This window comes from Callithrix jacchus, chromosome 2, assembly GCF_049354715.1.
Source record: "Callithrix jacchus isolate 240 chromosome 2, calJac240_pri, whole genome shotgun sequence".
Lineage (NCBI taxonomy): Eukaryota > Metazoa > Chordata > Mammalia > Primates > Cebidae > Callithrix > Callithrix jacchus.
In genome coordinates, this window is record NC_133503.1 from 204,876,934 (window position 1) to 204,893,228 (window position 16,295).

Here is a 16,295-nt window from a genome sequence, read left to right on the forward strand (position 1 = left end):
TCTCTCCTTCTCCTCCTCTGTCCACACAGTGCGAGCCCGGGCGGTGGAACAGGGCCTTCTGGAGTCCCAGGCCTCCATCCCCACACAGGCCATGGGCTGTGCACAGGCCCTTCTCTCTGAGCTGGGGCTGCAGGGACAGGTTCCTTCAGAAGGAGGGGCTGCAGGAGGGGAATTCCAGGAAAGCCAGGCATGGAGGGTGGGCTGGTGGGATGTTGGATCCATCATGAGATGAAAGGCAGAGGGCAATGGTGGCTGGGTGCCAGAGACGCCCACCATCGGGTCCCCATGGCCAGGTGCAAGTGACTCCCACCAGTGGGTCCCCAAGGCTGGGTACAGAAAACGCCCACCAGAGGGTCCCCGAGGCTGGGTGCAGGAGATGCCCACAAGCAGGTCCCTGAGGGAGGGGGTGGGGGTTGCAGGCTCACCTGCAGGGACACCCAAGACCCCAGCAGGGCCTGCTCACTGGGTAAAATAAGAAGATTCACTCCTCCAATTTCTTTTTTTCCAGGAGCTTGAATTGAAACTCTTCCAGACAGAACTACCAGGAGGAAGCAAGTGCATGATCCCAAACGTCCTCCAGCCCCTCCCTTCCCTCCACCGCACCCTAACCCTAAATGCTTGGGTCTTCCTATCGCTCCATCTCCGTTGGGAAAACTCCTATTCATCCTTGAAAACCCCACTAGGATGTCCCCTCTTCTGGGAGCCTCAGCTGTTGCCCTTGCTCCTGGTGGCTCTCCCTTCTGCAAGTTCCTCGGGGCAGGAGACCCTCAGATCCCTGACCCCTGGGGCTCAGGCTCAGCATGGAGCAGTGATCAGAGAGGACTGGGGGTGGGCACACACATTCCACCCCAAATGCAACCCCGAGGCAGGAGCTCGTCCTGCCCCAAGAAACTCAGGGAAATCCAAGCATTCTGGACACTTTAAGCCACCGGAATATGAATATTTGTCTTTGAAACCCAACAACTTCTTCCTCATGGGGGATGAGGGGCAGAGGAAGGAGAGGAGAGAAGTGCTGCCGGTGCCCTGGGGACACTGGGTGGCTCCTGCTCGATGGGGCAGTGCTGGTGCCTGGATGTGGTTGCAAAGGTCCCTGGAAACCAGGCCTCTCAGTGCTGTGCTGCAGGCACTGGCATCACTCAGGCGGAAGCAGGTAACGGAGAGTGTGGGGTGGCGGCGCTGGGCAGAGGGAGAGCTGGGGTGGGGGCGCGGGGCAGAGGGAGAGCTGGGGTGGGGGCGCGGGGCAGAGGGAGAGCTGGGGTGGGGGCGAGGGGCAGACGGAGAGCTGGGGTGGGGGCGAGGGGCAGACGGAGAGCTGGGGTGGGGGCGCGGGGCAGAGGGAGAGCTGGGGTGGGGGCGCGGGGCAGAGGGAGAGCTGGGGTGGGGGCGCGGGGCAGAGGGAGAGCTGGGTTGGGGGCGCGGGGCAGAGGGAGAGCTGGGGTGGGGGCGCGGGGCAGAGGGAGAGCTGGGGTGGGAGCGCGGGGCAGACGGAGAGCGTGGGGTGGGGGCGAGGGGCAGAGGGAGAGCTGGGGTGGGGGCGCGGGGCAGACGGAGCGTGGGTGGGGGCGTGGGCAGACGGAGAGCGTGGGGTGGGGGCGTGGGCAGACGGAGAGCTGGGGTGGGGGCGCGGGGCAGACGGAGAGCGTGGGGTGGGGGCGTGGGCAGACGGAGAGCACCCAGAGGGACAGAGACACCGGGCACAGAAACGCAGTTCCATCTGTCTTTCCTTGAAAAACTTGGGAACGAGGAGAGGAAGGAGGGAAGCAGGAAGCTGCAGCTCTCACGCAGGGGCTAAGCTTCCCCTCTTCTCTCTCCAGCAGGTGGTGTTTGCGGCACCCAGTGAACGGACACTGCCTAGGTTTTTGCTAAGAAATAGCGTAGGTGGACCAAGGGGAAAGCTGGCCCCAGGCCAGGCACTGAGCAGCGAGGAGACGCTGGGACCGCTGTGCTGGGGCCATGTGGGCCTGATGGGCAGCTGCTTGTGCAGTGGGGGACATGGGGGACGTGGGAGGAGTGGGGGGCGTGGGGGGCATGGGGCAGTGGAGGCGTAGGGGAGTCGGGGGAGCCCTGGCTGACCACGTCTCACGGCTGTTCCCACACCCCCCACACACTGCCCTGGAGTGGGCTCTGCCATCAGACCCATTTCCCAGGTGAGAACGCCCAGGCACCGTGCGCCCTCGGGGTGTCTCAGGTGAGTGGGGTGGCTGGGTTTGGAAAGGGTCCCTTGAGCCTGCCCACCTGGCACAGGTCCTCCAAGGAGGGCAAAATCTGTTCAGACATGGGAGGCTGTGAGGCCTGTGTGAGGCTTTCACCTGGGAGGACAATCGCAAACAGGTAGGAGGCCTCCAGGAGGAGCCGGGTGGAGCTGCCTGCCTGCCTCCCCTCGATGTCGGCTCCCTGACCGTATAAACGAGGAAAGTGCCGAAGTCCTCACTGAGACGCGTGGAGAGACGGCGCACTGAGTGGACACTGCCTTCCCCTCTGTCCTGCGTCCACGAGCCCCCAGGAGCCAGAGGAGGGGACCCTGTGTCCCCAAGCCCTTTCAGCTGCCTCTCTGAAGCCTCCCTATGGCAGAGCTGCAGCCCAGATTAGATTCACCGGGAGATGAGCACCCCAGTGGGAAACCCCGAGTGGAAGGTGCCAGCTGGGCCAGAGGCTGGCAAAGCACCCACCCGCCCAAGGCAATGCTCAAGTCCCTGACCAAGCTGGAGGTGAAGCTGATTCAGGAAAGCCCATCTCTGCTTTGCTTTAAAAATCTCCACATCACAAAGCCGGCATGAGAGACGCAGCTCTCCCCCAGTGAGAAAGAACAGGTCCACCGAGAGGGGGCTCCTCTGAACAGAGCTGAGACCCTCACGGCCCCCATGAACCGCCCCAGGGCAGAGGGCACCCAGCCTTCTCGGACCTTCCATTGACAAAGCAGCGGGTTTATGAGGGCAGCCACTTGACCCAGTCTCAGTGTGGGGTCCTAGGAGCAGCCCCTCCCAGGCCAGGGAGCGGAGGCCTGGAGCCACTCCAGATGCTCAGGGCCACTGGGTGGACACAAGTGTCACCTCTGTGCCAGCAGCAGCCGTGCCCACCTGGGTTCCAGGAGCTGAAGGAACAAGGAGCGCCCAGCCTTGTGCATTTCATGGGCACAGCAGCTCCCCAGCCTCCAAGCCTAAGGGCACCCACCCAAGAGCCAGGCCTGAGTCCCCAGGCTCCAGGCACTCACCCTGTTCCTCTGAGGGTCCCCTGCCCCCAACCTGGCTCCCTCCTCTGCCCCGTGCCCTGGCAGGTGCCCACCTGTGGGGCTGGGACAAAAGGTGGTACCCGGAAGGGCTCAGCCCCAAGTCCTCCAAGGAGGGGCTATACCGGGCAAAGTGCCCTTCCTCTGGCCCCACACTCAGGCCAGAGGGTCCCCGAGAACCGCAGGACTGCCAATGTGCAGCACAGGACCCTTCCTGGAGCCCCACACAAAGCCCTTGGGCCATGCCAGCCGGGCCAGCTCCAAGACAGCAACCTCGGAACCAGGCTCAAGGGCAGGTGGGGGCCTTAGCTCCCCCCACACCCTGTGGCTTCTCCTCTCCCCTCTGTGCGTGGGGAGCTGGGGTCCAGGGGGAGGGGGGACATCTGCCCTGGGCCTCTGTGTGTGTGTGTGTGTGCGTGTGTGTGTGTTCCCAGGGCCTGGCCTGCAGCCCCGCCCGGCTGCCTACCTCCTCCGTGGCTCTGGCACAGGTAGGGGAAGCGCCACACGTTGCCAAGGCCCACGCAGAAGCCCACGCAGGTGAGCATGTACTGTGCCTTGTTGTCCCACTTGGGCCGGGAGCTGGACTCCTGCTGTTCAATGGTCTCCAGCTCAGCCAGGGACGGGATCCGGGCGTCCAGGCCAGGATTGGGCAGCACGAGCCTCACCATGGTGGTCGTTGGACAGCCCCGAACAGCAGGCAGGGCAGAAGCCTGAGGGCGAGTGGCCGTGGGTCGGGAGCCGGGCACTTTATAGAGAACCTTTGGCACCTCACCCCAGCACCTGGGCAGAACGGAGCCGTCAGCAGATCTGCAGGGCGTGTCCTCACGGACTGTTAATGCCTTATCTGCAGAGAGCCCGGCCCTGGGGCCAGCAGAGCCACCCACTGCCGTCCGCAACCCGGAGGCTGCTCCGTGGGCGCTGGCCACCCCTCCCCCTGTGCAGATGCACGCAGGTGAGCCAGCACCCCTGGAGAGGAAGAACCGGGCAAACACACTTCTCTCTTGATAACTGTGCCTGGGCCACTGCAGAAGGCTGGCCTGCCCAGTCGAAGAGCCTCCGGCCGCCGCACACCCCAACCTGCGGGAAGCAGGAGTGGGCCTCTCACAGATCCCTCGAGCCCAGGCATCACGGCCCCCACCCCAGTCCCAGGAGCTCAGCTGGAGCAGGGGCCCTGGGGCAGCCCGGGGTGGACTCACACCCAGCCGGCCTGTTCCCCTCCAGCCGGGCTCTGGCTCTAAACTGCTGCTAGGGCCAGCTGCCCACCAGTGCCACGGAACCACGGCTGCTCCTTTTGTGGCCTGAACCTGCCTGAGAGTGGGGCTGCCACGGCTGCGCCCTGGGGGCCACTGGGGTTTGTAATGAACTTTGGAGAACAGCTTGTGCTGTCCGACCCGGCCTGGATGCCCGGATCCCATCCCTGGCTGAGCTGGAGACCAGGGAGGAGTCCAGTCCCCGGCCACAGGCTCAGGACCCAGAACCACCCTGTGGGACAGCCTCATCCCATGGGCTCCGGGGTCACCAGAGATGCAGCATCCGGGTCATGGAACCTGCAGCCCCCCAGGACCCCCTTTCCCGGTGACTGCAGCCCCCCAGGACCCCCTTTCCCGGTGACTGCAGCCCCCCAGGACCCCCTTTCCCGGTGACTGCAGCCCCCCAGGACCCCCTTTCCCGGTGACTGCAGCCCCCCAGGACCCCCTTTCCCGGTGACTGCAGCCCCCCAGGACCCCCTTTCCTGGTGACTGCAGGGTTTCTGTCCTTCTGTGGAGTAGTTTGTGGGGGCAGTCCTGTGCTGAGCATGGACGGTGAGGGGAGATGGGGTCCCTGCCCCAGCAGGGAGGCCATGCAGGGAAGCCACGCAGCTGACCATGAGGTCCAGGAGAGGCCAGAGGAACGTCGAGGGGCATTCAGGACAGGCTCCCACCCCGGGGGTTGTATCTCAGCCAAGACCAAAGCCAGAGCGGGGCTCTCTCTTGCTTTTCCACAGGGAGTCGGGGGTCCCCTCCTCACTCAGGCTCTGCCCATTTGGGTCCCCACTAGGGCCTCCCTCAAGTGTCTCCCATCCAGGAGACCCCAAACTCTGGGGTACCCCGACCTGCCTTCCTGGGGCCAGGGACAGTGCCACACCCCCTCCCTCCCCAGAAGTCCTCCCACCTCCATTCAGCCTCTGGGGTCAGCTCCTTGGGTGCCCTCGACAGCCCCCTGCCCCACTGCCCACACCGCGCCCTCCACAGCCAGGGCCTTCCCAACCTTCCCAGGGGAACTTTCTGTAGTCTCCTGGTTCCTTTATCTCAGTCCGCACCGCTGGGCGATCAGGGCCAGAGCCGGCCCCGTCCCCATCCCCACACGCCACTCACCCTGACAGTCCCTGAGTAATGGAGGCAAAGGCGCCGGGGGCACCACTCAGAGATGAGCAAGTTTAGGCACATGACCTTTGCCCCTAGGACGCAGGAACCCAGAGAGGGGCCAGAACGAGGCCATCAGGTTCATATTTAGGACGCCTGGCTTCCGAGCACAGCGCTGGTTGGAGGGAAGGGTGGGGGCCTGGGAAGAGGCTGCTACAGAGAGAGAAAGGCAGAGACAGAGAGAGGGAGAGACAGAGAAAAAGAGAAAGAGGCAGAGAAAGAGAGAAATAGAGACAGAGAAAGACAGGGAGAGACAGAGATAAGAAGAAACAGAGACAGAAAAAGACAAGAGATGGAGAAAGAGACAGAGACAGAGAAACGGAGAGACAGAGAGAGATAGAGACAGACAGAGACAGAGAAAGAAAGAGAGATAGGGAGACAGAGACAGAGAAAAAGAGATAGGGAGACACAGACACACACAAAGAGAAAGAGGGAGAGACAGAAAGGCAGAGAAAAAGTGACTGGCAGGGAGTGATCGGGGGAAACAGACCAAGACAGAAAGACGTAGAGAGACAGGGAGAGACAGAGAGACACAGCGGAACAAGACAGACAGGGAGACAGACAGAAACAGAGACAGAGCGACCCAAACAGACAGAGACAGAGAGACAGAGAGAGTCAGTGGCTGGCCCAGGCCCAGAGTGGAGACCCGGGGATGGTGGAGGGGCCAGGACAGTCTGCAGATGGGGAGGGTGTATCTATCTCCTGGACCCCAAGGGCCTGCAAGGGAGAATGAGCATGGGGTGGCTGAGGGAGGGTCTTCTGAATGAGCTTGTGGGGGACCCCACACCGCAGAGGACTAGAGGCATGTCCCCAGTATGTATGGAGGGCCCCTGCCCCTTGCAAGCCCCACTGGACACACCTGAGTTTCACGAGAGGCCTTGGGGCCCACCTTCACGGGTGCCTGGGGCCAGTGGCCCTAGGGCTTCCTCCTCCCCTCAGTGCCTCTAGAAACTTCTGCAGAGGCAACCTGGTTGCTGTGTAGCAACCAGAACCAACTTGGACCCACATTTGCTGGGCCACTAGCCCCACAGATCTCAATGCCCTCAGGCTCAGCATTTATGTATGTAAAACAAAGCACAGTACCCAACTCCCGCAGTACCCAACCGACATAGTACCCAACCAACACGATACCCAAGCCCCACAGCACCCAACTCCCACAGCACCCAACTCCCACAGTACTCAACTCCCATAGCACCCAACTCCCACAGCACCCAACTCCCACAGTACTCAACTCCCACAGCACCCAACTCCCACGGCACCCAATTCCCACGGTACTCAACTCACACGGCACCCAACTCCCACAGTACTCAACTCCCATAGCACCCAACTCCCACAGCACCCAACTCCCACAGCACCCAACTCCCACGGCACCCAATTCCCACGGTACTCAACTCCCACAGCACCCAACTCCCACGGCATCCAAGCCCCACAACACCCAACTCCCACAGCACCCAACTCCCACAGTACTCAACTCCCATAGCACCCAAGCCCCACAGCACGCAACTCCCACAGCACCCAAATCCCACAGTACTCAACTCCCACAGTACTCAACCCCCACAGCACCCAATTCTCACAGTACCTAACTGCCTTGTACCTCAGTTATGTATTCCACGCTTGTTCCCTGAGAAAATATCTAGAAATAGCCATGACTGATGGAAGACCAGTGCCTGACACCTGCAGCAGCTCCCTCAACAGGGCCTTGAGGGGCAGCTTTGGTTCTGATCCTGCACTGGAGTTTTCTTCCTGCAGAAGAGAGCAACTCATCTGTCCCTGCCTCTGAGGAACGGGGAGCCCTTGGGAGGGGCTCAGCCCACCACAGCCCTGGCTGACCCTGCCCATTGCCAGGTGAGAGGAGGGACCAGGTGAGCCAAGGACCATTGCCAGGTGGGAGGAGGGACCGGGTGAGCCATGGACCTCGCTTCCTGCTGCAGAGCCTGAGGCCGTGTCAGCAGCACGGGGCTCTGTGATGCTGCTGTGGTCTCACAGACACAGAAAATGGGAGGTGCATCCCCAGAAAATGGGAGGTGACCGCCTGTGATAGCTGTCGATTGCATCTCAGAGGTGGGAGGTGACCATCTGTGATGACCGTCCCCTCAGTCCCAGCAGGTGGGAGGTGAGTCTGTGATGACCGTCCCCTCAGTCCCAGGAGGTGGGAGGTGAGTCTGTGGTGACCGTCCCCTGAGTCCCAGCAGGTGGGAGGTGAGTCTGTGGTGACCGTCCACTGGGTCCCAGGAGGTGGGATGTGAGTCTGTGGTGACCGTCCCCTGAGTCCCAGCAGGTGGGAGGTGAGTCTGTGGTGACCGTCCCCTCAGTCCCAGCAGGTGGGAGGTGAGTCTGTGGTGACCGTCCCCTCAGTCCCAGCAGGTGGGAGGTGAGTCTGTGGTGACCGTCCCCTCAGTCCCAGCAGGTAGGAGGTGAGTCTGTGGTGACCGTCCCCTCAGTCCCAGCAGGTGGGAGGTGAGTCTGTGATGACCGTCCATTGTGTCCCAGGAGGTGGGAGGTGAGTCTGTGGTGACCGTCCCCTCAGTCCCAGGAGGTGGGAGGTGAGTCTGTGGTGACCGTCCCCTGAGTCCCAGCAGGTGGGAGGTGAGTCTGTGATGACCGTCCCCTCAGTCCCAGCAGGTGGGAGGTGAGTCTGTGGTGACCGTCCCCTCAGTCCCAGGAGGTGGGAGGTGAGTCTGTGATGACCGTCCCCTGAGTCCCAGCAGGTGGGAGGTGAGTCTGTGATGACCGTCCATTGTGTCCCAGGAGGTGGGAGGTGAGTCTGTGGTGACCGTCCACTGAGTCCCAGCAGGTGGGAGGTGAGTCTGTGGTGACCGTCCACTGGGTCCCAGGAGGTGGGAGGTGAGTCTGTGGTGACCGTCCCCTGAGTCCCAGCAGGTGGGAGGTGAGTCTGTGATGACCGTCCCCTCAGTCCCAGGAGGTGGGAGGTGAGTCTGTGGTGACCATCCCCTGAGTCCCAGCAGGTGAGAGGTGAGTCTGTGATGACCGTCCCCTCAGTCCCAGCAGGTGGGAGGTGAGTCTGTGGTGACCGTCCCCTCAGTCCCAGGAGGTGGGAGGTGAGTCTGTGATGACCGTCCCCTGAGTCCCAGCAGGTGGGAAGTGAGTCTGTGATGACCGTCCATTGTGTCCCAGGAGGTGGGAGGTGAGTCTGTGGTGACCGTCCACTGAGTCCCAGCAGGTGGGAGGTGAGTCTGTGATGACCGTCCCCTCAGTCCCAGCAGGTGGGAGGTGAGTCTGTGGTGACCGTCCACTGAGTCCCAGCAGGTGGGAGGTGAGTCTGTGATGACCGTCCCCTCAGTCCCAGGAGGTGGGAGGTGAGTCTGTGGTGACCGTCCCCTGAGTCCCAGCAGGTGGGAGGTGAGTCTGTGGTGACCGTCCACTGGGTCCCAGGAGGTGGGAGGTGAGTCTGTGATGACCGTCCATTGTGTCCCAGGAGGTGGGAGGTGAGTCTGTGGTGACCGTCCACTGAGTCCCAGCAGGTGGGAGGTGAGTCTGTGGTGACCGTCCCCTGAGTCCCAGCAGGTGGGAGGTGAGTCTGTGATGACCGTCCATTGTGTCCCAGCAGGTGGGCGGTGAGTCTGTGATGACCGTCCATTGTGTCCCAGCAGGTGGGAGGTGAGTCTGTGATGACCGTCCCCTGAGTCCCAGCAGGTGGGAGGTGAGTCTGTGGTGACCGTCCACTGGGTCCCAGGAGGTGGGAGGTGAGTCTGTGATGACCGTCCCCTGAGTCCCAGGAGGTGGGAGGTGAGTCTGTGGTGACCGTCCACTGGGTCCCAGGAGGTGGGAGGTGACCGTCTGTGATCTCCACTCCTCAGAGGCAGGGACAGAGATGTCCTCTTCCAGGCTCCAGGGAAGCAGCCCTCGGGCCCCTACACTCCCCAGGTGGTGACCGAGTCCCTGTCACTCAGACCCTTCGGTATTCATTAGAGCAAACGCCATCATCCCAAGGTCCAGCAGGGTCCTACCTGCCCTGTGCATGGCCTGTGACCCTGCGGGGTCCTCGAACCGGCCTGGCCTGCACCTGCCACCGGCTGGAGCTGCCTCCCAGGGTGTTGCCTTGGTCAGCACAGGCCAAGCATAGGCCACGCCATGGGGCTGCGCCTGGTGCCCCTCCTTCACCCACTCCGTGCCCCACTTCATGCCTCTCCCACCTTTCCTTTGCATGGCAGGGGCTCCTCCCACGGGCTGCACAGTTTGTCTGGCTGTTGGGCTAAGGGGTCATGTCCTCTCTTCCCCACTAGGACGTGAGGGGACCAGGTGGGAATCTCTGTGTCCTCTGTTTACTGGTGAGCCCCGAGCCTCCAGAACCTGCCTGATGCCTCGTGAGCCCTCGTCAATATCTGTGAGTGTCAAACCAGAAACGACGCCCTGCAGCTTGGAGGCCCCAGGGCCATTCCCGGGCAGGCTTCCCCACTGCCTCTGCCCTCCCTTCCTGGCTCCAGGGGCCACAGGAGACCCCACCACATTGCTGACGGGGGTCAGGGGCTGAGGCTCCCTTCTGAAATCCAGGCAGCTCAGGGGCAGGCGAACCGCCTCCAGGCTTCTGCCTGTTCCGGGTTGCATTTGAGACTCATCAGAAAGGCCAAGGCGGCAGAAGGGTGCCCTCCCTCGAGGGCAGAGAGGCCACGTGGGGCTCGTGGTGAAAAGTCACCTTTGTCCATGATGAGCACCAGGAGGGGTGGCTGCTGTGTGGCGGGTCCTTCAGCATCCACAGTGGAAAGCAGTGTATTCACATTTACGAAGCAACTCACTGCAAAAGCTCCTTATCACAAGCTCAGCAAAGGACACTGGAGCATTTCCAACTCCTCCCAGAGAGAAACACAGTCACTGGTTTTCTCCCTGTCCTGTGGTTTATAAATATTTGTGTGTGATACACTCACTCACGACACCAGATTCGCCTCTCTGACCATGATTTTCACTAAACACCTTGTGTCATCTGCACTCCATGTCCGTCACAGCACTAGTCACAACAGCAAAGACACAGAATCAATGTAAATGCCCATCAGCGATAGACTGGATAAGGAAAATGGGGTACATGCACCCCGTGGAATACTATGCAGCCAGAAAAAAGAACCGGATCATGTCCTTTGTATGAACATGGGTGGAGCTGGAGGCCATTATCTTTAGCAGACTAACACAGACACAGAAAACCAAATACTGCACGTTCTCACTTAAGAGTGGGAGCTAAATGCTGAGAACCCAGGGACACATAGAGAGAACAACAGACACGGGGCCTGTCAGAGGGTGGAGGGTGGAGGAGGGAGAGGATCAGGAAAATCACTAATGGGCACTGGGCTTAGCACCTGGGTGACAAAATAATCTGTGCAACAATCCCCCATGGTACACGTCTACCTACGCAACAAGCCGGCACAGCCTGCACCTGTGCCCACAAGTAAAAGTAAAAGCTAAAAAATGAAAACACAAACACTATCTCATGAGAAGTTTCTGTTTACTAAATGTTTAAATTGTTAGGTTTAAATTTTTGTTTAATTTTTCTTTCAAATGCCATCTGGAGTGTGACAACGAATGTCCTCTGTGCACTGGCTTCAGAAATTCCCTGTGTGCCTCGGTTTCCCTTTTCCCTGGAGAGTGTTGCTGGGGTGGATGTGCTGCACCTGTGTCTCTCTCCAGGTGGATGAACTTCCGTGGAACAAACCCCTGCCTGGATCGGGAAACACGACATTCCAGAACCGAAGCAGCCCGCAGCCCCCTCCCCCTTCCAGGAAGAGCCACTGTCTCCGGCTGGACCCACAGGCGGCTCGCTGCTCTGCCCAGAGCTGTTCGGGCCTCGCACCCTCGCTCACTGTGCCCGCCCCAGGCCCACGGCCACGGCCCCCTCATGGCTCCACCGTGGAGGGCAGGTGTCCCATTTGCGCCCTGAGGATGAAAGCTGCCATGGACATCTCACACCCAGAGATCCTCGAGATAAGTGCCCATGAGGGGAAGTGCTGCCTGCTGAGGTGAGTGTGTGTCCAGCCGGTCACCCGGCCCTGCGCCCCACCCATGCCCGGCGTCCAGCCTTTTTACCTTTTAGCCAGAGTGTCGGAGCCTTTTAATTCTGGATCTCTGGTGGCCAGGGATGCTGGACCTCATCTCCGGCTTTCGCTGGCCATTGGCTGCCCTGAGGAAGGTCTGTCCACACGCACTCTGCTACCACATGCTGACTTCTTCCCAGGGATTCTCAGGACTCTGAACATGTTCCAGAAAGTTCTGTTCCTCAAAAATCTGCCCCCACTCACAGCCTTTCCTCCCCCTCCACATCTCTCCCTCCACTCACAGCCTTTCCTCCCCCTCCACATCTCTCCCCCCACTCACAGCCTTTCCTCCCCCTCCACATCTCTCCCTCCACTCACAGCCTTTCCTCCCCCTCCACATCTCTCCCCACAGTCAGAGCCTTTCCTCTCCCTCCACGACCTCTCCCTCCACTCACAGCCTTTCGTCCCCCTCCACGACTTCTCCCTCCACTCACAGCCTTTCCTCCCCCTCCACGACTTCTCCCTCCACTCACAGCCTTTCCTCCCCCTCCACGACCTTTACCTCCACTCACAGCCGTTCCTCCCCCTCCACATCTCTCCCTCCACTCACAGCCTTTCCTCCCCCTCCACATCTCTCCCCACAGTCAGAGCCTTTCCTCTCCCTCCACGACCTCTCCCTCCACTCACAGCCTTTCCTCCCCCTCCACATCTCTCCCCCCACTCACAGCCTTTCCTCCCCCTCCACGACTTCTCCCTCCACTCACAGCCTTTCCTCCCCCTCCACGACCTTTACCTCCCCTCACAGCCGTTCCTCCCCCTCCAAATCTCCCCCCACCTTCCCCGGCACAGCCTTTCCTCCTCTCCACAGTCTCTCCCCCCACTCACAGCCTTTCCTCCCCCTCCACGACCTCTCCTCCCACTCACAGCCTTTCCACCCCCTCCACAGTCTCTCCCTGCCTCACAGCCTTTCCTCTCCCTCCATGACCTCTCCCCACAGTCCATGGCCTTTCCTCCCTCTCCAGGACCTCTCCCTCCACTCACAGCCTTTCCTCCCCCTCCACGACCTCTCCCTCCACTCACAGCCTTTCCTCCCCCTCCACATCTCTCCCCCCACTCACAGACTTTCCTCCCCCTCCAGGACCTCTCCCTTCACTCACAGCCTTTCCTCCTCTCCACAGTCTCTCCCCCCACTCACAGCCTTTCCTCCCCCTCCACGATCTGTCCCCCCAGTCCACAGCCTTCCCTCCCTCTCTGTGACATCTTTGGGTGAACGGCAGCTCTCAAGTATAAGCCGACCGGCCGTCTGTTCTTTATGAGCCCCTCTGCCCACCTTCCGGCCACGGAGCTTCCTCCTCCACCTCCTGCCTCTCAGGCGGCCTCTGCCAGGCCCCAAGTCCAGGCCTGTCCCGCCGGCTTCCCGCTTCCTGATTTGTCCATTGGTCTTGTCTACTTTGCACCTGTAATATTCCCCGCAGCCTTTCAATACGTCTGGGATCTGCTGATAAAATCCTTCCACTTCATTTTTCTCAGGAACATGGATATTTTATAACAATCCACAGAAAAAAGCCTCCTTGGGGTTTTCATGGAAATGCATCGAACCTACAGATCTGAGAGTCGGTTTAAGCGGAAACCTTTATACCGTTAAGGTTTTCAAACCACAGACACAGCCTCTCTCTCCGCTGAGTCAGGCTGTCTTCTCGGTAACGTCTCCTGGCTTCCGTGTAGGAGTCCTGCAGACCGTTCATCAGCCTTATTGCTGGGTGTTTATCTTCTGATGCTGTCGTGAATGGTGCTGCTGTTCAGTCGCCATCTCCTATGGGCCCTGCTGGTGGACGTCACCCGAAAGCTGTCAGATTTGAAAGGGGTCCTGTGCATTGAACCCGCTGAGACCAGAGCCCGGGAAGGCAGTGAAGGGAGGGGCCTCCCACCGGGTGCCTGACAAGACCCACACAAAATATGACCGCAAAACCACAGCCCTGCACAAAATCCCACAGCACAGACACCAGCCCAGCCCCCGACGGATGCCACCGCATGTCGATGCTGCGGCCCAGGACTGCCCCAGAGCGGCGTGCGGCCTCCTCGCTGCTCCTCAGGCCCTCGTCTTCCTCGGCCTCCCCGATGGTGTCCGTCTTCTCCCCTCACTGCAAATCCTTTCTTTTAGTCTCTCCTGCCCGCGCTCTAGCTCTGACAATACAGTGCAAGTAATTTCTGTATATTGACTTTATAGCAAAATCTTTTTCTAATATTTTGCCCACTGATATTTAAAGATACCTCAATATGAAATTCTGCCGACCGCGGGTCCTCGTCGGCTCTTCCGTTTTTTTTCGTCTTGCCACCTTGTGTCCAGCACCGGGCTGGGTGCAGTCCCCGTGGCAGCCTCGTGGACTCGCCCCGTCTGCGGAAAGCCGTCGGCACGTCACTCTCGGAGCCACCAAGGATGGTGGAGACTTTCGTACAAGCTCTTCTCAGAATAAACACGCTTCCTTCTGTTCTCAGTTTACTAAGAGTTTAATTTTTTCACGAGTTTTACTGAGTCTCAGAATCTGCTCACTTCAAGCACACCATCCAGTGGCCCTCAGGGAACTCACACCGGGGTGCACGCGTCCGTCACCGCTTTCTCATCCAGAAAAGAAGCTCCCGTTGCCCCCACCCCTCCTTGACCTTCCACTTTTTATCACGAGTGATGACAAACTTCATAAAATTCTTTCCTACGTTTTCGAAGTAACCAAACATTGTTCTTCATTTTCCATTATCTTCACGAGGTGATTACACTGCTTGGTTTTTCTTTTTGAGACAGAGTCTCGCTCTGTCACGGAGGCTGGAGTGCAATGGCGCCATCTCGGCTCACTTGGTTCACGCGATTCTCCTGCCTCAGCCTCCAGAGTGGCTGAGATTACAGGTGCCCACCACCACGCCCGGCTAGTCTTTATATTTTTGGTACAGACGTGGTTTCCCCATATTGGTCAGGCTGGTCTTGAACTCCTGACCTCAGGTGATCTGCCCACCTCGGCCTCCCAAAGGGCTGGGATTACAGGCACAAGCCACTGCACTCGGCCCACAGTTTGACTTTTAATACTAAACCAATTGTACCATCCTGGAATAATCCCAACTTGTCCGTCATGCATAATTTTTACAACACTGGCTTCAATTCACCACAAACAGAGTTTTTCGTGTCTATTCCTTGACTAGATGACTTAATTAATCCACATTTCCAATGGTGTCCTTGGGGTAGATGAGGCCGCAGGCTGCATGTATCTTCAGGGTACACGCATACATCACAGAATTCTCTAAAACGCTGAGTCACGCTCCACCACAGGAAGTCGGCGTCTTCACAGTAGATAACATCATTTCTTTAAAACCTTCGTTAACTCCATAAACTTAACAACATGCAGCTGAAATACGCCAAAGACCTCCTGGAATCCTTTGCAGAGGGGATTTGATCCCTTATCAATTTCGTGGTTTTTGCCTCTTGGATTTTATTGAAATGGGGCATGCTTTCAGCTTTAGATGCTTCTTACAGAAGACGCCCCACCTTTCAAATCATCCGGAAGACATGACATTTTAGCCTGCACGAGCCAGGCTACGCTGCAGGAACAAATATCCCCCAACTGTCCACAACGATGTCCTGGGGCCTCAGACCCTCCAGGCAGCTGCACCTCATGAGCACCTGCAGGAGCCCACAGAGGCTGAAACTGGGGCGGGAAGGCTGGGGACCAGGTATGGGCCAGCCCTGCCCACATCTGCTGGCCAAAGCCTTTCCAACATCCATGCACCTGCTCCTTCAAGGGGACAAGGAGGCACGGCACCCCCAAGGCTGGACGAGGAGAGCCTGAGGTGTGGTCACAGGCACCCACGTGGCCAGGATGGATGGCCAAGGGCCAGCCTCACCAAGAACTGGCCTCAGCCACCACAGCCCCACACTGGCCCAGGACTGCATTTGGACACGCTGTCTGGATTCTTCCTCTCCTGGGGACGGCCCCCTTCTCCCAGCCACTGTGCCACCTCCCAGCCCCCACCCAGCCTGCTGGCAGAGGCCTCAGCTCCCAGCCAGGACCTCTTAGTGCTGAGCAATGGAGGCCGCCAGCTGTGCCTTCAGCCCAGCAAGGTGGATGGACCCTGAGCTCTGCAGAGGTCTGCTTGGGCACAGCAGCCTGGTAATGAGCCGGCTGCCCAGCCAGGCCCTCACTGAAGGACAGCATTCAGAAGCCACCAGGACCCCAGGGGTCCCAGCGTGCCCTGGTCTTGGCCTTTCCGGGCCCCCAGGGCATCCCATAGGCACCAAGCCCGCAAGAGACACATGCGTGGGAATCACCTCCAGGTCCCCGCTCCCCTCTCCAGGTGTGGAAGAATGACGTCCAGTTGGATAGGGTGGCAGGGAGGGGGCTCGCCTCAGAGTCACCGCCCCTTCAGAGCCTCTGAGACTTCAGGAGATGGGACAGCAGGAAGCCCAGCTTGGTCCTCCTGTGCTGCCCCCATTGTCTGCTCACCGCCAGCCAAGGCAGGGTCACGGTCCCCAGCAGAAGGCCAAGCACCCCGACAGGGATTGGACCTGCTGTGTCCTGGACTCCATAGTCGTCCGCCCATCCCTGCCTGAGAATCGTCAGTGGAGGCTCACCCCCAGCGCCCATGTCACCCCAGCGGGGCCACGGGGCTCCTGCCTCTGCCCTAGAGGAGCTGTCCACCGGAGTG

At 59.9% G+C, this 16,295-nt stretch overlaps 1 protein-coding gene across 2 annotated transcripts in view; it reads right to left on the minus strand.

The window, feature by feature from the left end:
• The window catches only part of SLC6A19 (solute carrier family 6 member 19), a 43,196-nt gene that overhangs the window by 19,714 nt on the left and 7,187 nt on the right, over nt 1-16,295 (minus strand). The window contains exon 1 of one of the 2 annotated variants that reach the window (XM_008992271.5): nt 3,693-3,948. The exons of the other annotated variant lie outside the window; for it this stretch is intronic. Coding sequence (XP_008990519.4) covers nt 3,693-3,894 — 202 coding nt within the window. The 5' untranslated portion in view covers nt 3,895-3,948. Of the gene's footprint in view, nt 1-3,692; nt 3,949-16,295 lie in introns of those variants that run through there. 2 annotated transcript variants of the gene reach the window in all.